Source organism: Plectropomus leopardus, chromosome 1 (genome assembly GCF_026936395.1).
Source record: "Plectropomus leopardus strain MGB_pleo_1.0 chromosome 1, ASM2693639v1, whole genome shotgun sequence".
Classification (NCBI taxonomy): Eukaryota; Metazoa; Chordata; class Actinopteri; order Perciformes; family Serranidae; genus Plectropomus; species Plectropomus leopardus.
Genome location: NC_142176.1, coordinates 8,314,662 through 8,339,345, shown reverse-complemented (window position 1 = coordinate 8,339,345; position 24,684 = coordinate 8,314,662). Strand labels below are relative to the sequence as shown.

General features: G+C 40.5%; 1 protein-coding gene across 1 annotated transcript in view; it reads left to right on the top strand.

Annotated features, from left to right (window-relative positions):
• Positions 1 to 1,488: 1,488 nt before the first annotated feature.
• The window catches only part of prmt3 (protein arginine methyltransferase 3), a 71,779-nt gene continuing 48,583 nt past the window's right edge, over positions 1,489 to 24,684 (top strand). The window contains exons 1-10 of the mRNA XM_042487014.2: positions 1,489 to 1,631; positions 1,895 to 2,021; positions 3,200 to 3,282; positions 3,378 to 3,427; positions 3,610 to 3,715; positions 4,945 to 5,104; positions 6,594 to 6,735; positions 9,711 to 9,776; positions 11,269 to 11,390; positions 15,524 to 15,623. Of these exons, the coding sequence (XP_042342948.1) occupies positions 1,610 to 1,631; positions 1,895 to 2,021; positions 3,200 to 3,282; positions 3,378 to 3,427; positions 3,610 to 3,715; positions 4,945 to 5,104; positions 6,594 to 6,735; positions 9,711 to 9,776; positions 11,269 to 11,390; positions 15,524 to 15,623 (978 nt within the window). The 5' untranslated portion in view covers positions 1,489 to 1,609. The remainder of the gene's footprint in view (positions 1,632 to 1,894; positions 2,022 to 3,199; positions 3,283 to 3,377; positions 3,428 to 3,609; positions 3,716 to 4,944; positions 5,105 to 6,593; positions 6,736 to 9,710; positions 9,777 to 11,268; positions 11,391 to 15,523; positions 15,624 to 24,684) is intronic.

The following is a 24,684-nucleotide window of genomic DNA, read 5'->3' as shown; positions in this document are numbered from 1 at the left end:
TGATCTATTGAAAGTCAGCCCTTGATCCAAGCATGTGACAGCCGTGGCCGCAGGCCCCACTGACTACCTGACTTCCTGCTGCTCTGCAAGAATACCAGGGGCGCAAACCCAGTTTCCAAGAAAATGACAAAGTGCCAATGCCCAGGCACCAGGGGGTGTCTTAGCCACGGCGGAGTCAAACTGCAGGTGCCTGGCGTGGGCTGGGGCTGCAGCCTGGGTCCCCTCCACACTCCTGGTACTCTAGCTGAGCACCAGGGGCACAAACTTGGAAAACTATGATAAAGTCCCAAAACCTAAGAGAAGTGCCTGGAAATGGAGGGAGGCCGGCTGTGGGTCACTGGCTGAAGAGGGGTGTAAGGGAGTGGAGGGAGGCTGGCTTGGCCATGGCGGAGTCGGACTGTGGGCTTCTAGAGCAGGCCAGGGCCACAGCCTGGCACCCGTCCACACTCCTGTGCCTAATTGTTACCGCAAGTCTGGCCTGTCCACGAGAATTTTGTTAGAAGCTCTGCAGTATTAAACTGTTTTTGGCTGCATAGTACTATGATTTGTGTACTGAACCACCAGTCATTGGGGTTTGAGAAGTTTCAGTTGGTGTCAGATGGTGTTGCATGAAATCAACAAAGTAAATGAGCACCTTAAAAGAAAAGAAAATGCCTTTTTTTTCTTTTCTTTTTTTTAAAACTAGAAACAAGATGAAGCTAAGGAGCAGCGTTCAAGCATTTGAGGACATTTGGGGCTTAGCCCAGACCTCAGTAGCAGGATATGCAGTTTAAATACTTTTTATGAACTGAAACTGAAACTTTTTTTAAATGTCAATTTTCAAGATTAATTATCAGTTGTGATCTTAAACATAGTAGTTTTAGTTGGTGGTTAGCATTGACTCTAAACAGAACACTTTACAACTGCTGTGCATTGGTTGGTTATGAAAAAATGTTAAATGCATATATTTATTATTATAATATCACATTTATTATACAATTACTTATAAAAAATAATTGATTATTATAAAAAAAATCAGTATAACTGTATTATTCAAGTAAAGTATGGACATAATGACAGATTATTTGATCAGGTCCTTTTTATTATTATTTTTTTTATTGTTACCTATTGTCAACATATATATAGCCTATATATTTAGACCCAGGGCTACTTATATATATTTGGGGTTGAAGCCTCGGATGCCAAGAGCTAATGACGTTACTGAAGCTATGATTAAAACCACTTTTGTGAGATTTAACAATGCATTTTTTCTTTATTAAACTTTACCAGCAGCCATCACCTGCTCATCCCACCCTCCAGACTACATACAGAACTATTATTATTATTATTAATATTACCACTACTACTATTATTATTATTATTTCTTCATTCATAAGTGTGGGTGGTTCAGGTTAGCAGATATTATTAATATCTTGAAAGTGTGTGGAGTGTGAGATCAGTAGTGTGCAGCCCTCAGATGAAGTACGTGAGCTCAGCTGTGTCATGTATTGAGTTTTGGCGACACCTCGTGGTGATGATGTGGAAGTGCATCTCGTGGTTACGCGCGGTCCGGCCCCTTCTTTACGTCGCCATACGTCATCAGGAAGTCCACTGAAACCAAGGCGACATCATGGCAGAATACACAGACCCACGTGAGTGTTGTAAATAGCAAATTGAAACCCCCCAAACTGTAGCTGATAAAAATGTAAGCGCTTATTTTAGCCAGTGAGCAGTTCTGTCGTGTATATATTTAATAAATGTTGTATTTAGTTGTGTCACACGGCGCGTTAGCAGCCTTTTGCCGAGCTGTACCGTTAACGGCTACCTGCAGAAAGTAACAAACGTTAGTTAGTTTACTTTAACACCGCGAAAGTGACTGTGGGAATGCAGCTGTAATGAGTTTTTCCTTTGGCAGGCGATGAGGGAGCTGCTGAGGACATGCCCGAGCTCTCTGACGGTGATGAGGATGAGGTTGATGATGAAGAGCAGTGGCAGTGGATGGAGGAGGACAGTCAGCCAGTTACCTGTCTGTTCTGCGACAGGTGAGATGACTTTGCACTGCCGGATTTACCAAACTGCAGACTTTTATCACAGACATCATTCTTTAGAAGGCAAGGCAAGTTTACTGAGATAGACTCAGAAACAAAGAGCTTTACTGGGGCAATCAATCAATAATTAAGAAAAATTGCAAAAAAAACCAATTTAAAAGATAGTCATTTTTTTTAAAGCAAAAGCAAAAGCCAGAAAGTATAAAGTTGCAAATTTTAAAAACGGTAATGCTACAAGAAAGTCACAATGAACAATAATGTATCAAGTTATCAGTCTGTTTTGCGACAGGTTAAATGACTTTGCATCGCTGGAGGACACTGACTGCAGACATTAATCACAGACATAATTTTTGGAAGGCAAGGCAAGTTTATTTAGATAGCACCACCCAAGTGCTTTACAGGGTCTATATATCTATCTAAGAAACCATGCAAAAAAACTATTTAAAAGACAATGAATAAATGAATTGAAAAAGGAGAGGGGAAAAAAAAACATGAAAAAATCAAAAGCCAGCAAATAAAAGTTGCATAGTTTACAAAAAAAGTTATGTTAATGTGGAGCCACATTGAACAGTAATGTATGAAGCCCTGATTAATGGAGTTTGTTGAGCATAGAAACTAAAAGCTGCCTCACAGTCTGAAAGTGATCTTTTTTTGCTAAGGACATTTTTATATTATTTTATAATATAGCAAATCATGAAATTTCATGCTTTGGGACTTTAAAAACAGTGCACTAGTGTAATTATAGTAAACAGCCTTATATCAGAAAAAAATCAGGTCTAGAAAGGAATTTCCTGGTGCACCGAGTAGCTTAGTTGGAAGAGCGGGCACCCCATGTACAGAGGCTACTTCCCCGCTACGGCGGCCACGGGTTCAATTCCGGCTTCGCTTGCATGTCAATCCCCTCTCTCTCCCCCTTTCACACTTAAGCTTTCCTATCAAATAAAGATTTAATGCCCCCCAAAAAATCTAAAAAAGTGCGTTTTGAAATGGAATTTCCTATAAAGTTTCACTTCACCAACATGATGATCAGATTTTTTTATATAACAATGCAATTAATCTGAGAGTGTGTTTTTCATTTTCATTTTAGTTTTCATTTAACATGTGTTTACACATTAATCAAAGAGATTTTTTTGACTGTGTGATTTGTGTAATTTTGTAATTTTGATTTTTAGGTCGCTGAGCTCTGTGGCTGCCACCCTGCAGCACTGCACGGCTGAGCACCAGATCAGCCTCGTAGACGTGATAAGAAAACACAGTAAGTAGATGCAGATACTCGCTGCTTTGCTGAAACACCAGCGGATCGTTCAGTTTTGTTAAAATGATTAAAATGACCCTTCTTTTCCTCATCAGATTTAGACGACTACGGTTACATAAAGATGATCAACTTCATTCGGTCAACAGTAAGTACTGTCTGTAATATGATCTGAGTTAATGTTCGCACCCTTTACTTGTACATGCACTTAATGTTTTTGTGCTGGACATGTATATTTTGATGTTTGCACTTTTTATTCATCTCTTGTGTTCATGGGGATTGTTCATACTTGAATTTTTTCTTTTTTGTAATAATCAAATCTGTTTATAGAAATGTGGTGCCTCCTGTCTGACGGGGCTGCCGGATGCTCCTCTACCCTGGGAGAGTGAAGACTTCCTGCGACCGGTCCTACAGGACGACCCCCTGCTGCAGACAGGTACAGCAGCTCCTTTAACTTTCATTACACATATTTTAGTTTTTAATTTTTGCGCAACTGACTGCAGTCGGACCTACATGATATTTGTATTTGAGATGTGAAGATAAGTTGTCACTCACAAACTCTCATGCTTACATTTTGGGTCTCTGCTCTGATCCAGATGAAAGAGGTGAAAAGGGTTCGGCGCACTTCAAATAAACTAGCTTGTACAAAGTGGCATCCAAACAATATAAAGCAGAAGTCTTATTTGCTCTGAATGGTCACAGTGGAAGGCAGGGAGAAAAGTGTGTTGTGACAGGAGGGGCGAGAAATGGGGACAAGAGCGCACACTTTTGGACAGTCTTTACCAGAAGTTATTCATGGTGTTGCACTCAGTTGTATTTGCAAAAAGTGACAGTCGTAGTTGTGTAAAGAGAGCTGGAAAGAGAAGTTTAGACCAGTATAGTTCACAAAATAATTTGTTGTGGAATTTTGTAGATGTCATCTTTGTGGTGTAGCTGTTGTAATGCCTCTGCGCCGGTGACAGCCGTGGCTGGAGGCTTTAGTTTCGGGTCTCTCTGTGTCTCATTCTTGTGAACGCAATACCTCAAGAAAGCCTCACAGGGATTTCCATAAATCTGGATGATGAACTGATTAGATTTAGGTGGTCAAAGGTCACTGTGACCTCACAAAAGATGTTTTCGTCCATAACTCAATAATGCATACGGTAATTATGACAATTTTGCACAAATGTCAAATGATGACATGGGGTCAGATACTGAATTGGTGACTTTAATCTTGGGTGTCCACCTTGAAACTGTTGAAAATTTGTGTGAGGCTGGCATATTTTAGAATGCGTACCTTGTTTGCAGTAACATCCATATTTGATACATTGTTTAGTGTTTTAGCTACGTATGAGTCTGGACAGACATGGATGTAAACTGCAACTTCACTGTTGGGCGAAGGCATACAACTTCAAGGTGGTAATTCTAGTTTACTTATACTACAGTAAATATATATTTTGCTACATCCACTTAAAAAACTCTCAGAGAAGTAGCAGGATTCAGTTTTGTGTTAAGGTGCAGAGTGAGCATTTGTAGAGTGAAGTGACAGATATTCTGGTTGAGAAAATGCAAGCGTGACGTAGAGATCTGTCTCTGTCACCTGTGTCAGTCACTGTGTTGACCCTTTGTGTTCAGCCTATATGGTTTACATCTCTGTTTGTCTCCCGCTCTCTGTGTTTCTTGAAGACCCTGAGGAGCTCTGTGAGGGGTTGAGCCCGTCAGCCTGCCCCTCATCGGGGGCCGAGTCCCATGATGCTCTGCGGCAGAGGGCACAAGCCGCTGAGGAAAGAGCCCGAAGCTCAGAGGAGGCGCTTGCCAGAGCCATGGATGACCTGCACAAACTCAAGTCAGTGACATTTCTGCGATTTTTTAGCATCCATAGGTGTAGGGATGGGGATCGAAGCCGGGTTCTGTTGAAGACCCGGCTCCACTTTTTTGAAAACCCGTAAATGAACAACATTTGAGCTAATCAATACTGCTATCGAGTCCTGCGGGTCCTGCAGTGTAACATTACAACTCGAGCAGAGTCACGATATTTAAATCCAGTCACTGGTTCACATACATTGATTGTCCAATGAAGTTTTTTAACTGCCAGCCAACAGGTATTAAACCAAGCGAGAAGAAATCTGTTGGTCAGTTACTTTCAAGGATGGTTGAAAATGCAGAGAGGTCTAATATTTGGCTACATTTTACAATTTTTGTTGGAAAGTAATTTATTTAATAAACTTTGTAGCAAGTCTCGTCAGTTAAAAATAATGATCCAATGTTGGAATCCGAGTTGAAATCCGCAGGAAAAATAAATAAACAAGGTGCCATGAGGTTTCACCGTGATGTGTTCAAGGTCGGCTCAGTAAACTGACAATTAGGCAAAAGTAAATAAAACGTCATCAAGATGTGTTCAAATGTAGCATCAAGAAAAAGAAATTTGGTGTTTTGGCAGGAAACTTGAATAAAACAGTTGTTTGGGTGAGATGTTTGTTTTAACAGCATTATAAAATGGATAGTAGAGATGCAATTACAACCTGTTAACTGTCCTATCATGAGCTCTAACCATTATATATTACATAATTAAAACTACTGATGCAGAGATTTTTAAATATTTTGATAAATATTTAAATTAAAATTAAAATACAATTATTTGTTTCCTAATTACTAAAAACATGACTGAAAGTGACAGTAGACATTAACCAACGCTTAAAATGAAATAATATTAGTTCTGCTAAAACGTATTTTTGCCTCGTCTTTACACCAAATAATAGAAAAGTATCAAGGGTGGTATTGATAAAAACTCGGATTGTTAAGGAGTCTTGATAATGGTATCAATATCAATAAAAATTAACGATCCCCATCCCTACCTAGACATGATAACGTTTATTTCATGTCAATACAGAGTAGATTTTTTTACTTAGCAATGATCACGAGATGCAGTGTGTTGCTCTACTTCTGCACTACCCTCCAGGGGCCAGCAGGGGGACACAATGAACCCAGTATTGCAGAAACACCAACTAGCGTACCTTGTGGAAGAAGTTTGGAGTAAGGGGAAAGATTTAAAAAAAAAAGGGGGGAAGGGAAAATTCCACTGCAGCATGGAGGTTAAAGTGAGGAGGGGAGGTAGGAAGGGGGGCAATAAGGGAAAATTACAGAAAGAGTGAGGGTGGTGGGAGGCGGGTGGAGGGTTGTTGGAAGAGAGTTGGAAAGATTAATGCCTCCCATCTCCTCCATTTACTGCTACGTCCTGCATGAAGGTTGTGTGTGCTTTCTGCTTTCTGGCTGCTGCTTTTGTCCCATGTCCTAATACGAGAAGTGAAACGCAGATCTGTCTGGTGTTCTCTCAGGCTGCTGGCTCAAGGTTTGGTGCTGAACGCAGAAACCCGCAAATCTGGTAACCTGGGTGCTGTGGCCGAGCTCCGAGAGGACGAGGACGAGGCCTACTTCAGCTCCTACGGCCATTATAGCATCCATGAGGAAATGCTGAAGGTCTGAGTTGTGCAAACACACACGTATAACACACGCACGCACGCACGCACACACATTGACAAGGCCTGCAGGTTTCATTACAGTCTTGTGAGCCCCCCCCCCGCCACGGGCACAGCAGTCTCTGCAGAGGAAAAGTGGGTTCATCAGCGTACGTCTTGGCTGAAAGATTTCCATGTAGCACATAAATGAAAATGATCATCTTTATGCACACATTGATACTGAGGACAAGACATTTTCTCAAAAGTGACACATCAGCAATAAGCGCTGAGCTCTCATGTGAGACGCCAGCAGTGCCGCTGCATGGCGGATGCTGGAAACGTGGAAATAAATTTTTACTCTGCTCAAGCGCCGAAACCTGAAAGTGTCAGCAAGCTGAGGGGTGTGTGTCTGTGTTTGTGTGTGCTTGTGTGTGCTTGTGTGTGTGCGGGGGGGTCAGCTCTGTCTCCTCCCTCCTTGTTCTACTTACCGCAGTGCTTAGACATATTCCCGTTGGCTTTCCTGATTGGTGCTAAGCACTGTTAAGTTTTGCGTCATGTGTTTGTACGTCAGGCTGTAAACTCCGTCAAAGCCTCAGGAGGGGCAGCGAACACGTGACGGGGGGCTTTGCAGTAGAATGTGGCCAACTCTTTTGCAGGTCGTCGTGGAGTGCATCACCTATGACGCACTCTGTATGTGTGTGTATGTGAAACTATGACGTGACATTGACGTTTGCCACTGATGTCAAAAATTAAGTTGTCACTGATTAATAAAAAATGTACAGTGGCCAGTCAGTGAGACATGAAGGATAATCTTTTCAAAGTAAACCTGCCTCACCTCGCTTGTTTTTGAGTTTGTGGTTTCACATAGTGATAAAATTGAGGCTGAAATTTTAACTGTTTTTACACATAAAATTTGGATTTGATGACCAATTTTCAGCAGTTATAGCCTTCATTTTACACAACATTAACTTAAGCAACAGGGGCAAGTTTTTGGTTTAAAACAACGGCACATTGCAGCACATGGCAATATTCGTTATTGGTTCCTGTAATCTTTTCCCCCTAACACGATCCTGATGTAAGAGATGGGAGACAAAATCCTAAGTTGTTGTTCTTTGCAAACATGCATTCAAAAGTACAGTTCAGACAGCCGCAGCCTGAGTTGGAATGGAGGGATGGACACGAAGAACAATCAGAGCGGCAATAACTTTCTCAATGCACATAAGGGCATGTATGTATTGTATTTTGATACATTTGAACCTGTATCTGCCAACATGCCTTAACTGCCTGCAGACAGCTTTGACAAATCAGAAGCTCCTCATCTGTTCTTTACAACGGAACTCTGTGATGTTCAGAGACTCGTGAGGCAATGCCACGAACTTCCAACATTTGATGTGCAGCTGCAGTGTTGGTCAGAAAAACAGCAATTAAATGTTTTCCCCAAATCATTCAAACCTAAGTTCAAATGCTTTTCAAGTTTTTTTCTGCAGTATAAATTCAGAGAGTATTAGGGTTGGAGGATGTATTGACTATATTGACTAAAACAAGATAATCGAGATAAAATGATTGTTATGCCACAGTCAGTTTTGGAGTGATGCTGTCGTTTTGCCTTGTGTTATAAATCCAGCACACCTCTTTCTTTTTAAACAATGCGCTCAGTGTTGCCAACTTGGTGACTTCATTGCTAAATTTTTCCATTTTTCAAACCCTCTCAGTGACTTTATTTCTAAAACACAACTAGCAAAACATTTAGCAATTTAATCAGACTTTCCGGGGAAAAATAAGAAATGTGTTCAAATATTTTATACTGTAATTTATTCCCAGGTATGCTGCTAAGAATAATCCGCTTGTGCCATTTTTGTATTTATATAATATATATTATTCATTTGAATTTTTCTAATTTTTCATTCATTTTTTATTTGTTTTTCTGTGGAATTACTTTTAAACTTCAATAAAATCCATTGTTAAAAAGACAGTTACAAAAAAGTTCAATAAATGCATGATGTTTCTGACGAGTAATCTCGTTAAATAACTGTGATTTCAGTATTCACCAAAAATAATGACAATGATTTTTGCCATAATTAAACAGCCATAAATGACAAAAATATCGGGGCTTATTCGACTGTTGCAGCTGAGTCAGTCTTTGCTCATAATATTCACATCTCTTCAGGATTTCATAATAGAAAACTTTTTTATGTAAATATCTTCCAAGAGCTCAGTATTAAATAAAACTTCCTCATTTCTGCTGTGCCTTCCACTAAAGCATGTTACTGTCATTTCAACGGATTCCGTAGCTTTTGCTCCAGAGACGAGTCGCCGGGGTTTGTGGGTAGATTTGATTGGCAGGTTAATTAGCAAGTCTTGACCTGACCTCCGCTAGAAATTTCAGGCTCTCTCCCAGTCGTTTAAATCACAGAGATTTGCTCTGAAATTTCCAAGAATCCCCCCACAGTGTGTTTTGATATACTGTTATCTGCACCTGTGTAGAAGAAGCTTTGCATGCCATGCTCTGAGAGTTTTTTTTCCTTGGGGGCTGATAAGACCGATGTTAAATTCGACTTTATATCACAATGTAAGCATGGTAGTACAAGCAGTTGTAGAAGTAAAAAAAAAAAAAATATCGCTATTTATCTGCAAAGGGTTAGATTCCCTCAGCCCTTAGAAGCTGTGAAGTGATTTCAAATTATTTTTACCAACTTTAACTGTAATACGAGATCCAGCCGGCCACCATTGTTTCACACAAAGCACTCATTATTAAGTCATTCACCGGCGGGAGTGTAGCATTGTGATAGTTGTTGGTTTTCACCTCATGAGCAAACGCACCCTTTTTCTGTGTTTTCTCTGGTCATGTAGCACCAATTTCAAAAGCATCTTTCTGCTGCATAGACGGCCTAGTTTTATGTGAGGGCCTTCTTTACATCTGTGTAATATTTATTAAATTGTTTCACTGAAGAATCATTGGTGTGTACTTTTCCTAATTCTCAACTGTTCTCTCTGTAGGATAAGGTGCGCACAGAGAGTTACCGCGACTTCATGTACCGCAACCCTGAGGTGTTCAAAGACAAGGTGAGTCTACTGAACAAATGCAAACAGATATTAATGTGTGTGTACAGTATGTGCAGGACAGCTGGTTTAGTGTACAGCCGAGCCTGTTAACAGAAACAGGCGTGTGCATTTTGCAGGCAAGACATTAATAAGGCGATGGTGTCTGATTTAAAACACAGTGTGATTTTATTAGCGCCATGACCGTCGACTGCAGAGCGCTGATAACAGACACATGCAATCCACCACCAAACCCATAACAACATCCCCCCCTTCGAAACAAAAAACCCCTTCCAACTCGCCCCCACCTCTCTCTTTGCCATCGCCTGTAGTTGCAGGAAGCAGCGGCCTGTATCATGACCATCCATTATACGGGCGGCTGCTGGTTAGTGCCGGGATGAGACTGTAGAGGAGGGAGGCAGGTTTTGTTGATGGGAACGTACATTATCCCTGTCACAGCGAAACATTCAGCAGAGAGGGGAAGTGTCACCTTCTACAGGAAGTTCTAGATAGAGAACAAAACAGGATATTCTTGTTTCAGTACTGTTGGGGGGGGGGGTGTTACAGAAAGATGGAGAAAGGAGTGAGGAGCTGTGTCATGTTGTGTCAGTACTGTGTTGGCGACCCTCTGTGAATCCATAAAGGCAGCGGGATGCTTACAGCGAAGCTAAAGTCGCCTTAAATAGAGACACGTATAAACACAGCGTTACATATAGAGGCGGGTATAGTCACTACAGCTGTGCCTCGGCCATTTAACACCAGTCAGGGGGAAAGATGAGCAAATTAAGTGTAACCTATGGGAACCTGAAATAGAAGTGACTCAACAACAATGGCTAAAGTGGAAAAAGTTACTTGGGGACTTGAGCATTCAGAAGCAATTTCATCAGTAGAGATGCTGGGGACTTGGACCGAGCTCAGCGTGCTGAATACACAGACTATTGATTTGGATGACTTGAGCTCCAGGTATTAGTACAAGGCTGCAAGCCAAAGCATCTAGAGATCATCAGGGCTGTGTGTTAGCCAGAATCTGGCTCTATAATAGTTATCATGATAGAAAGGTGACAGTTCAAAATGTTGTGAAACGCTATAATATTGTAAGCCGGGTCATGGGTCCATTCTGAATGGACAGCAACTGACCTGTGAATGTGTCAGGCTTGTCAAAAAAACCAAAAAAACCCTCACATTTATTTTGAAAGAAGGAACGCAGAATGATTACAAAGTGACAAACACTGTAATTTTTTTTTTTTTTTAATTGCTGATCATCTCCCCCCGTCAGCTACCACCACACATAGTAGCGTCTAATTCTGTGGGAAACACTTTAATGTGCAAGTGTTGCAGCTCTTCCTAAAAATGTAAAAATGAATGGCAACCCTGTTTACACTACAACTAAAGCCAACAGTTTAGTTTCATCCTAATAAAGCCACTTAAATTAATTTTCAAATTAATTTGAGCACTTTTTTTGTCAGTGGTCATTTCTTAACCCTCACCCCGACCTCCTTCACCTCCCGTCCTGCAGGTGGTGCTCGATGTGGGCTGTGGGACCGGCATACTGTCCATGTTCGCTGTCAGAGCTGGGGCCAAGAAGGTCATCGCAGTGGACCAATCAGCAATCATCTATCAGGCCATGGACATAGTCAGGTGAGACACAGACTACAGTCAGTCACCTTTTACAGATATGTGTATAAATCTGTGTTTTCTTTCACTGGGATACACTGGAGCTTGATGAAATTCAGTTTATGGAGCTCACAGCATTAAAAAACTCAACTCGTATTTTAATCAGCAGTTAACATGCTAGCAGATTAGCCCAGTGGCAGTAGTGCTAGCTTGGACCCTCGCCTTGCATGCCGTAGCGGCCCTGAGGGCCAAGAGAGTAGCTGGATCTCCTTTCCTTTTTGTGTGCAGCAGAGGATTATGGGAATGGAGGTCTGTGTGACCTCCAGCCACCTTTTCATTTGTTGCAGCTGGTTGACTTCAATAGAGCTGCTGTCAGTCCCGTGGCCATAATGCACATAATTTACACCTACGGTCTGACTCATTCACCCCTCGCCTCTTCTCCCCTGCAGTACAGTCTGAGGCCTGCAGACACACACACACACACACACACACACACACACACACACACACACACACACACACACACACACACACAAACATGTAGATGACCCCCCGTTGGCATCTTTAATACAGTCGTCAGTCCAATTTCAGGTGCTGTGAGTTTCCAGTTTTCTAGCAGCTTGCTCTCCACAGTGGAGTCATTTAACCTCTACCTGAGCCTCCACTGTCCCCACATCTGCCTGCAACCAACCAGTGCCTCCATCACACCCCTGCCTCTAAAATGCATTTTTGAGTTAGGGCCCATTATGACTGCTATTATTACCGTTATGTAAGAGAGTGTCGTATAAGCAAAACAACGGGGTTTGCTGAAGGAAAAGGACGTTTTAATTTTACAGCCCACTGACTCGCTGTTGGAGTGTGTGCTGGCATGCAGGCTGCATCGCAGGTTTGCCAGCGGTGAAGATTCAGCTAAAGAAAGATGTGTAACCCCGCCCCCACTCCTACACACTCACACGTACACACGAATACACACTAACATACAGAAACGCACACAGACGTTTGCCCTTGGCTCCCTTTACTTCTACTGTTCAGTTGGTTTGTGATTTTAAAGCTTTTAGTTTTGTGTGTGTGTGTGTGTGTGTGTGGCCTCTGTGTGTCCGCCACTTCCCTCTTGATGTTAATATCAGGATTGTAATTAAAGTGGCTCCTGTTGGTTGGGCAGGAGCATCCATCTCCTGTCTCCACTCCGTCGCCGAAGTTTAAATGAAAAGCTCGATGTGACTTCCTTCCTTCACAGTCACTTCCTTAATGGATAATGTCTAAATACGTTTTTTTAATGGCTCGAACTGATGGATTATCCAATAGAATGCTTTGAATTGTGACAACAAAGTGGAAAAAACAGGACATGTTAGGTAGATGAGTGAAATCAAACTTTTGATTTAAACTAAAGATAGACAGATTATCAGTTTGGATGTTTATCAGCCGATATTTGACTTAGGTTGAATGATGCTGATCAGCATTTTACCAGCCAGTTGCGTTCTCGCCTTTCCCACTGCACAAAACACCCATTCACACCTGCCAGCATCTGGCTTTTGTATGTAACAGGAAAGGTTATAAATGGCATTGACTCCCAGGACAAGTGACTCTGCAGTAGTCATAGGTATTTATCAGCTCCAGCTCTGGTCAGCTTCAAATCAGCGTTAATGGAAATACAACATATGGATGGATGCGCTAATTTCAGCCCCTTTGCTGGCACCATGCAGTGACAGGCTGCCACAAAAACACTGTCTGTCTCCGTCCAAGCAGCGCTTGAACGATGTTTCACACTAGTCAGCACTGAGTTGGGGAGAGACTGAACTAACCACCATAACATTTTCACTTGTCTCCATGCTGTTTTCAGCTGTTTACTAACCTGTTTAACGGGCCGTCCGTGAAGTGACACACCAGTAAAGAAAAAGAAAGAAAACAACTCAAAGGCATACCACTGCATAAACGTGCTAATTTTGTCAGGAGAGGGGTACATAAATGCATGTAATTCAGAACAACCTAGCAAACTGGGGTTCTCACGATGTACTAGTATTGACAATTATCATTTTATTTAAAAACAAAATACAGATATCATATTAATTAACATATATATGATAATATCATGTAAATAATCCAGTGCCTTTTAAATCATTTTCGTTTCTTTCGGTTTTCGTTTTGTCTCCCTCCTGCAATTACATCTGGTTTGTCCGCTGCAGCTGTCCTATCTAACAGAGGCAAAAAGCAAAGAAAAACACACAAAAAACTTTGAAAAAGAGATGAATTTAGATGAATTTCACTGATAGTGTGGGCATTTTTTTTCTTGTCAGATTTTCTCAAGATTTGCGGATAAAATTGTTATTTTGAACTCCACAATAATTTTGAAGTGAAAATCTGATATCAAACCAGCCCTCGTTCAAATGTTAGTATTATTTTATTCCCAAAAATGGGATAAAGATTAAATGTGATGATAATATAATATTAAAATAAAAATGAAATAAAATAAAAAAAAATTTATGTCAAAAGGTTATAGAGCTATTTAACAGGTCAGTTTTTTTCTCTGATGTAACAGTTTCTGTTTAAGTAATTAAAAAATCATTCTTTAAATCTTATTTTTTTATTGTATATTGCATCAAGAATTTTGATTTTTTTAAATCTTTTAATAAAAACAAATGCCTGAATTCTGAGAAAAAGCAAATTTGTGTGATAAAAGATAGATTCACAGTAATTATTTGTAAACACTGATTTACCTTTGATGAAATGTACAACCTGTCTCTCTCTCTCTCTCACACACACACACACACACACACACACACACACACACACACACACACACACACACACACACACACAAAGCCACACAGATACTGACTCTCTCCCCAGAGTCCTGACATTGTCCTCTAAATTACCCCAATAATGAGATTACAGTGTTTCCCTCTCGTGAAAGGTGTAGGAGGTGGGGGTTGTGGGTGAGGGGTGCAGGTGGGGGGTGGGGGAGTTGGATCCTGGGAGGCGGTGATAGCAGCGGTAGCAGAGCAGCAGAGAGGGGAGAGACAGTTCAAGATAAGGATCGCTGCCACAGAAATGCACTCTGGGCCGCTGTGAGTAATTGTTCTGTCCTCGGTAACATTAGCTGTCATGATAATGGAATATTCACAGAGATTGATACCCAGACTGGCCGGTCTGAAAGGAAGGATCATTTAAACAGCAGCGCTGATCTCACCGTCCCTACCTGAGCCTGACACCTCTGCAGACCGACAGTTACCATTTTCTCCCTTTCACACTCCCAACATGGCCCAGGAAAGACTGCAAATATGCTGTACTTGACAAGTTTGAAAAATTGCCCATATATGTATGTAAATTGATTGCTGCCGTGTGGATATGCTGTATATCTCGATGTATACCATTTTATCACCCATTTTGTAAAGTTTGTAGTTAATGTGACTCTGACTGAATGTTACACTAACAAAGGGTCAAATGACTACACGTAATGTAAAAGGGGTCGTGAACCTTTAGAGCCTGCAGTTCCCCTCAGCTCTACAGAGCATTTTCAGCATCTTTTAGCTCATTGTTTTGGTTCACTCTTATTGTCCTCACCAACCTTCTGGAACGTCCTCCCTCCAAACATCCGCAGCTCAGACTCACTCCACTAATTTCAAAATCAACTCAAAACCCAACTTTTCAAAAAAGCCTACAAAAGCTGTCTCCCACTGCATCTTAAAATCTGAACGGTCATATCCTCTATATGTTGTATTTGTTTTCTGTTCTTTGTATTTTTCATGTAAGCGTATTTCAGTGTTGTTCAGCGTCTTTGGATACTTAGAAAAGTGCCATATAAGTCCTATCTACTATTATTAGAATTTATAATAATAAAAAGTTCAGATAAAACCACTGTTTGCTACCTGTCCTCCACCAGATACCAGGCAGACAAAGTTTACAACTGGCAGGTGAACCTGGTAGAGCGTTTTGCATCTAAAAAAGCATATGCTTACCTCAGAAGTAGCTAAAGACCAGCTCCAAAAATTAGAGACAATATTGCACTTAAAATCAACAATTGACCTGAAGCACTGAATGCTAATGTTCTTTTGAAAAATCATTGAAATAATATAATAACTGGGAATCACAGCCTGCTACTGAACCATCGATTTGTTGTCATGTTTTTAAGTCCTCTGACTCTTCCATGTTTCCCGCAGATCCAACCAGCTGGAGGACAAGATCACTCTGATCAAAGGCCGCATAGAGGACATCACACTGCCTGTGGAGAAGGTGGACATCATCATCTCAGAATGGATGGTCAGTACTTGTTAACACACACATGTGCATACTGTGGCAGGTAAATTTTTGCCTTTTACTCCTAAAGCTTTGTAAAATCTAGGGCTGCCCCGCGAGAGTTGGAGATTCAAATAATTAGTCAGATGACCCACAGTGGACTTAGATTCTTCAAGTCAAGCCCTCAGGGGTCTTTTTTATGTTTTTTTGTCAGTCATCGTGCATTGTACGTCTTTGATCCCCATATTTTGCAGCAGAGCGAGTGCTCCTTACTTTGATGCTCCTGTATGGTAGCGGAAGTTGTGTACATGGAGGCTTTTTTATGACATTGTTGGAGTATACAGTGGGCAGCATAGGTGTTTGGATGAATGGTTTGGAAGGGGAATAGTGTATGAAAAGTGTGTGAATAAACATATACAGAGTGGCCAGTTGTTAATATTCACGAATAGCTATAGCCTGGACATCATCACACTTCAAACCCAGAATACATCGACAGTCATCGGAGATGTTTTACTTGTCATAGCACGAACATTATAGTTTTAAGTAGTAACATTATAGTCTAATAAGTAATTGAAAGAATTAATGGCAACTTTAAAAACTTTTTTTAAAAAATTTGTTTAATTTTAATTTCATTTTATTTCATTTATTTTATTTATAAGGACAACACACATTAGTCAACATTTCTCTAAATGTGCCAGTATTGGCCATCAGGCTAATTTTCAACTGTAGTTCTTTGGCAAGATGTTTCTAAACCTATAAAATGATAGAATTCATATAACAACGGCAGCAGGACACCATAAAGAGAGCAACAGCTACAACAAACAGGAAGTCCTAAGACAGAACACGAGCCATGCAGAGTAACAAGAAACAGCAGAACACCAGTACAAAACAACAGCACAGCAACAATGTATAGCTTTTTAGCACAAATAGATACACAACTAAGCATAACATACAGAGCAGCAGTAGCCACAAGAAACAGCAATGGACAGAAGCAAAGATAAAATACAAGAGTCATAACGCAGACATTAATAAAATGTTAAAAGATGCAGTTACAGGTAAACAATATGTTTGTGTGCACTTAAACGCAGGCAGGCCATGCAACACAAAGTTAGGCAGGTTGTCAATAAAATAGATATTTCATACATACATATTACTACTATTACCAATAATAATAATAATAATAATAGCCACTTAGATGCCAAAAGTGACAAGCATTAGTATACAAAATCAGATAAAACAACGAAAAATAAAAGCATATTAAAAGTAATAAAAAATAAGAGCTTGAAAGCAAGTATAGCAACCTGCAACAAGTTACTTAAAAGTCATAATTATTCCTAAAAAGGAAAGTACTTTTTTTATCCACGCAAAGCTGGCCACCTGGAAACGGGCAGAAGACATAAAGGCAACTCAACAGCAGGTTAGCCAGTATAACAACAGTAGTGTTTTAATAAACAGTTCACAGTTTTAGTAGGTCTCTACAAAAAAAGCTTAAAAAAAACTTTTTGTCAGTATAGCTACAGACACATCTACTTTTTTGCTTACACGAGTGCTATGAAAATACCTTGGAACCCAGCAGTCTTAAAACTGTACCAAAAAATGAAGACGCTCACCTTCCTCGTCGAGCTGGTCCTTCAGCAGCCAATGAGGGCGCCAGCAGCAGTGACGCATGTTTTAAACATGGCTTAAACAGGGGCTAAACTCGACCATGAGCTCCTCTGAATACCTAACCAGGAAGAGCAGTCTTCCTTCCCTTTGATGCCCATTTATCAGGGAGATTCTCTGTGGCGATACAGGCGGGACGGCCAAAGTTGAACGCACCGCTGAAGTCATCCCTAATTCATGAGCATCCCGTATCTGTCCCCCCTCCACCTCCCCCATCCATCGTGAAACCCCAGGGTCACGAGCAGGGGTCGCCAGCCAGAGCCTTCCCATCCTCTCAGTAGGGAAATTGAAATTCGGTGGTTGACGTGCCGGTGGAGCGGTGAAGGATAGGGGGCGTAATCTCTGATGACACTGGCTCACAGAGCTCTAATAAATCTAAGAATCCTCCAGTCACTTCTCATCATGGTGCCGATGGCAGATGTTTCTCAGAGTGGCCAGAACCTCAAAAGCTGCCCTCTGTTGTCACAGGTGAAGATATTCTGGCCACTGTAAATGACCTTCGACTGGTTTATCTTATAGCCAGGTAGTGTCTTATTACCACAGGGAGATACTGGAGATGTCGTGTGTAATTTCTTTTTTTTTCGCTTCTGATACCTTGTTTTCAGAATGTATCATATAAATCACTTTTCTTGTCATAATTCTAAGTGAATTTTCTCCATCACTGAATTTATCCATTTTTAACCCTTTCATACATGAAAATCTCTCTCTCTCTCTCTCTCTCTCTCTCTGTCTCTCTGTCTCTCTCTCTCTCTCTACACACATATATATAGCTGCAATGAGCTGCAGCACTAAATATGATCAAAAGGACAATTGTTAGGTAACTTTTTAATTAAAAAAATGTACCTTTGTTGCTGCGCTGGAAATGGATATACCAGTTGCTCTTTTTTAATGCATGCCGAATCTAACCTCTGCTCAAAATGCACGCACATGCACACCCACTACACATACACAGACTGGAGGCTGGCCAAGGCCTCCAACAGAGAATGGCCAAATTGGGTCAAAACAACGGCAGAAATGCACAAGGGGGAATTGTGTAACTCAGAATAGATGAACGTCCTGTGTTACTTAGGTGCAGAGAGGTTACAGACTTTGTATTCGATCCAGAAGTTTCTTGGAGTCTGCGTTTGACAAAATACTAACGAAAATGAGAAGGGAAAAACTCAATTGGAAGATAAGATGTGAAAACTAAGAACCTTTCACACAGCTACACTGTTAGTCTAGGTAGAAAATGTAATGTAATGGTCTGGTGAGTTTGTTTGTCAGTGAACAGTGTGATTAATCAGAAATTTGTAGTATGAATAGGTCTACAAGTCCGTGCTCTGTGGATCATGAGAAAGAGCCCCGGGCTTACTTTGGCAAAGAAAAGCATCACTCCTTAAAAAAAAAAAAAGCAAAACTCATCTATCATCACGTGTGTTGTGATTGAAAATGTTGTTCTCTGGCCCGGAAAGTAGTATATATTGAGTGGAAGACATTCAGTGAAAAATGTTTGGAGCTTTTGAAAGGTATTAATTTCAGAGAGACTGGGGACAAATGCAGCACAGAATTAAGCGTGGTGCATTAACTTTACAGTATTTGAATTAGGGATGTTCATGATTAATTGACCAACATTACACCATAGGGCTACTAAACTCCACAGGTAACCTTGTTAACAAGTTGAACCTATGCGTTTTTGGATACAATTGGCACCATCACATACCTCCCTTTGCCTAACCTGGAGGGTATAAATAGTGTTAAATTTGTTGTCTGGTATTGAAAGAATACTCTTAACAATTTGCTTACTTTGTATTTTCCTCTGAGGTAAATGAGAAAAGCACCCTCCAACAATTAACAAATCCAACGTATATATACTTCTATATGTGTATTCAACGTGTTTGGTTGGAAAATGGGACACTGTGTTTTTGCTTTACCAAGCAGTTGGTTTTTTGTTGGTTGGTAATTTTTTTGAATAACAGCTGGACTCAGTGACTGCACCCAGCGTCCTTGAAGTCCTGACTCGATTGTAAACATTTTTGTAAACCTAAACAAATCTTGGTGACATTTGGACATTTTGTTAACCAGTTTTCAAGCTGAAAGAGCTGGTGAGTAAACAAGACAGTTTTGTTTCCCCATCTTCAGACTGACATCATGTCCTCTCGAGTGGTTTTCAGTGTTCCCTTACCAAACATATCTGCTTGAATCTAATGTCATTTTAAGTTCACACCGATGCGTAGCCTTGCCACCATACTGGTTTTTCCGGGGTTTAAAAAGTGGAGCAGCACAAAGTTAAACTAAACAGCCTCCATAGCACTGTCCATCTCGTCTGTAGTGCTCGCCGTTGTTGTCATTGCTCCTAATTGGTTACGGTGCATCACTAAACAACAGCTTGGCACTGATTGGCTAATGGAGTCCCACCAAGGCACTCATTGATTGTTCTTTCTGAGAACTCACTGTTACATGTCATGATGCCAGACAGATTGATCAGCTGAATTAAAGATCTGAACCTCGGCAAGTAGTCCAGAACAGGAATCGTTCATTGGCATATTATTTTGAAGTTTTACAGTAGGCCCCTCCTTTTAGTCTTTGTGCTGAACTACATGTCGCATACCTTAAAGTGACACCAATAGAGTACTTTACCTGATATCTTTGTCCTACTTTATTCCATCCACCATGTGAATGGAAGCACCCAGTGGCATAAAATGCCACCAGACACCACAGGTGTGTAGTAAAGCCATACTTTTGCAGTGTTGGTTGCATCACAGCTTGCTGGACTGCCAACTCAGTCAAATACACTATGCTCGACTTCACAACACCATTGACTGTATGGGCTGTAGCTGCTGTGGCAGTTGGTCAATCACGCCACATGAAACTGAAGAACACTTGCGGTTATTGGCTGCGAGTAAAAACATAGAAATAGTCTTTTTTTCTAGATCTGTGTACAGAAAGGATCAATTGCAGTTATTGTTTGACTGGAGGAGTTTCAATACCACTTAACTTCATAGGTTATTTCATTTGATACCATAAAGGTATCGAGTACCGATAGCAGCTCTAGTTACCTCTCCCTTGAATGCAGAGATGTTTTTGTTTTTTTAGCTAAGATCCTGATTGCAATGACGCTTAATGATTTTATATGATTTAATCAGCCATCTTTACTACTGCAGTTTTCAGATTCACAAAACTTAATTGTCTCTCTCAAAGTGCAAAACAAACACACACAAAGGGTGTCCGGTGGCTTAGTGGATAAAGCAGGCGCCCAATGAATAATGGCACTGTCCATGCCACAGCGGGTGCAGGTTCGAGTCCAGCTCACAGCCCTTTGCTGCATGTCATTCCCCCTCTCTCCCCCTTTCACACTCCTGATCTGTCTTATCTAATAAGGCAAAAATGCCAAAAAATGATCTTTAAAAAAAAAACCTCACATAATAAACATAAAGCAGGTGTTCCTAAAAACAGAATAAATAACTAATATGAATAATTTAGGCAGAATAAAAATTATAATATACTACTGTGTGCAAAGCGGCATAGTGTTCATGTAGATGTGTGGATGATTACCACTGATATAAGATGTTTATGGCAGTGGGAAGGAACTCTCTCATGTTGCAATAGATATTTATAATCTGTAATTATGGACAAGTATTGACATCTGTATTACTCACATTTTATTGGTGCTTTAAAATTGGCCATCAGATATTTATTTGTTTGAAAAATGTCATCATAACCAATAGAAATTGAGCTATAAACAACAGATGTCAGAAATAATGATAAAAAATGGTTTAAGAAGGGAAGAGTACACTATCCATATATAATCAAATTGAAGCTTTAAAGACATAACCTCGCATGTTTTATTATGAAGTAACAAGTTACGTTCCTGATAATTAAGGTTGTTATGCAGGAGAAACGAAAGATTATATCACTGAAGTCCAGCTGTCAGAACTGTTGGAGTGAGCAGACAGACAGTGGTTACAGGGCTAATAGACAGAGATGGGTGATGAATGTGGTGTATCTGTGGTGGTGGAGGTGGTGGAGGAGAGGCAAGCAAATGAGTGTCTGTCTGCCGTGGCAGTGTTTGAGAGACTGCCTTTAGCAGCACCACTGTCATTTCATAACTCAAAACATTGATCGGTTCTGTTTCTCAGCACACCGAAAAACAAACAGTCCAGAGCAGATAAGAGAGTGGGGGGCTGACGGGGGGGAGGAAGGCTCAGTCTCCCAAAGGCTAAATAAAGATTGTCACTCCAAGATAAATCACAGGTGATGGGCCTGGTAGCCTGATAGTGTTTAATGGCATGGACGCACAAATACAAAGTACATGAGAGTAGACTGTCAAGAGAAGAGTAAGCTTTAACAAACTTTCGTTACATAGTACAAGACATCAAATGCTATTGACAAACTATAAACAAGACGATTACATTAATTGTCCTTTGCATTTAATGGAAAAGGCTGTCCTAAATGCGTTAACGTGGACACAACTACGCATTTCTGAGTCCATTTTAGTAGTAGAGAATTTATTTTCCAAATGTGGATAACTTTAATAATGTAGACAACATGATGTCTATTAGATCTAGGTGGTAAAATGAAGTTTAGATAGTGGGACATATTTTAGCAGTGTTTTCTATGCACACTCTCTGCACACAGGCGGAGTCTTGATGGCTGTCAGCTGGTCTGTGTTCACTCAGTGGCATACGTCATTGTCCTTCTTCCTAGTTTTGTATTTCAACTCTCCAGAAAAGCAATAATTTTATCACATTGACATTAACTAATGGGCCTCAATGTGCACCAGTCAAATGACCTGACACAGCCCATTTGTGTTGCACTTAAGTGTCCAATGTTGGTGCCGTGGTCTAAAATTTAGGGAGTAATTAATTAGGGAGAAATCAAAGAAGAGAAATCCCAGATACCACTAGGAGAGGGAAAAAAGGTAAATACAGCCCAGAGACATGCAGTTTTTTGAGAAGGTTTGTGTCATGTCATCTAATATTTAAATTCTGAACCTTCTTGAAACCGTCTTGAAATTAAGTTATACCCCATGCATATGAAATTTTCAATCCCACACTTTCACAAAACAACTTATATGCATACCTTATACGATAAGCTTGCTGTCTTTCTTACGAGTCCTCCCATCCTTTCTCTTTTCTTTGTGTTCTAAAATCTCTCGGACAACTTGTTATCTCAAGCCAAAAAAGTATTGGCTACATCCTGAATCAACTTTTTTTTTTCCATTTCTGCTGTTGATCAAACCTGCAAGTATTATCAGCTTGTTGTCTCATTGTAGTGGCCTTTTTTGTCCTTTCCTGAGCATTTTCGACTTGCTTAAAAGTAGAGACAGTCTTGTATAAAAAAATATGCAGCATTTTATAAAGTTTCATCATTTTGAGGGAACTTTATAAAATGCTGCAGTAGCCCCTATAATGCCAGCTTCCCACTGCAAGGTACGGCTCGACTCTACTCAACTCGCCTTTTTTGCCTTTTCATTAGCAAAAGTTGTGGATAGTAACGGTAACTTTTCTTGGTACCCCTTCAGTTGAACTTCCAAGTGAGCTGAGCTGATACTAGAAGGTGGACTCCACTGATCATCATTAGAACCATCATACGCACAATACGGGACAGCCTGCACAAACCTGCCACTTTTAAATAGCCAAGCTGCCGTCAACAGCGATTGCAATTTTTGGAATCACTTGACACAGGTTATTTGTGTCAAAAATGGCAGCTCACAAAACTATACAATACACTATGCCTTGCACTGTGCACACTATGCAGTACAATTGATGAAGTGCGGGTGTTTTGGTTGCTGATGAAAGGATTAAGTGAGTGTCATGTTAAGATGATGCTATGGCAGTTTAATGTGGCATTGCTAAGTTGGATAGGCTGGGAATTCTACTTACTCTAATGGGCTACTATCTGCAGTGGAAAATGAAATAGAGAAAAGGACCTTATACCAAAAGCGAGTCGAGTTGAGTTAAGTCAAATCCAGACAAATGTAGAGTGAGTCATAAGTCTGCAGGCATAACACTGAGGATTTGGACTTAAAGGGATACTTAAACCAATTTTCAGCCAGTTCTGTGTCACCTCCATGTGGGGAGTGTGTGCAGGTGAACGGTGTTAAGTTACTCCACATGCTGGCAGGACCTTGAACTCCTTTCCTGTTCCATGAGCAAAAATCTGCTATCTTCTGGCTTTTGGTTTGGATCTCCAGGAGCTGGCAACAAGAGGGCCAACTTAGCACCATTTATCTCCCCACACTCACCAAACCAATGTGACAAAGAGCTGGCTGAAAATCTGCAAAGTATCCCTTTAAATATTCGGTCCAAGTGTGAAATTGCCTTTATAATTCCTCATTATTTTGAACACAAACTGCTAAAACAGAAAAGTATGATAGAAACAAATTGTTGACTTTTCCTTGAAATAGTATGTAGTCTTTTACTGTAGATGCTGACCCTGCATCATATATGGTCTTCTTGATAACAGTTTACAGAGGCAAGGCCAGTGTCCCTGAGTTTTTGAGGTATGTACTGTGGTAACTCACCTTGAAGAAACTCTCCCAGAATGTCAGATTGTTTTCAGCAACAGTGAGTCTGTTTCATTAAAATGTGAAAGGAACCCTGAACATGAAAAGTTTCAAAGAGCTCTCTTAAACTCCTCTGCTTCTGAGGATTTCTTTGTGCCCACATCTGTGATATTCTACCTTGAGGTGAATGTAGTTTGAGTGCAAAACAAGTATCAGCGGCACACACTTATAAATACACACACAAAGTCCGAATCACTGTGTGCGGTAGAGGTGTGAAGTCAAATTAATGGCAGCCCTTCCTCTTTAGCCTCATTATCAGTTCTGGGAGACTCACCTGCCCAAGAAGAGGGCGGTAGTCATCAGTCATCCTGTCCTTCAGTGTGACTGACTGTCAGTCACACACACAAACACACAGGAAAGCACACACACACACACACACACACACACACACACACACACACACACACACACACACACTCTCACACTCTCACACAAAAACACACGCACACAACAACACAAAGACGAAGTACAGCAAGCTGTCTTTGTAACTAAACATCTGATGCATCTAAATGAGCAGGGAATATAATGAAAGTTATTTTCATTTTTGATGGACTTTCATTTGCTTCTCTAAAATAAATCAAGGGTATTTTTTTGGTAAGTTTGGTAAGATTTTTAGAAAATATTAGGTGTTTCAGTTGGGGGGGTCATTAACTGACCAAGCAGGATAGCTTACAGAAACATTGTGCACTAGTCCACCTTCCACCCTCTCTTCACCTTTCTCTGTCTCATTGTTTCACTTACTTTTTGTATACAGTTGTTGACCAAGAAAATCTGATTATGTCTGACATATTTAAATCATTCCAATCCTAATGTTTTCCTTTGAGAATATGTAAGTCCAACACTGTGTCCTAAAAGTACAAAAGCAAGCGTCTCTTTTGG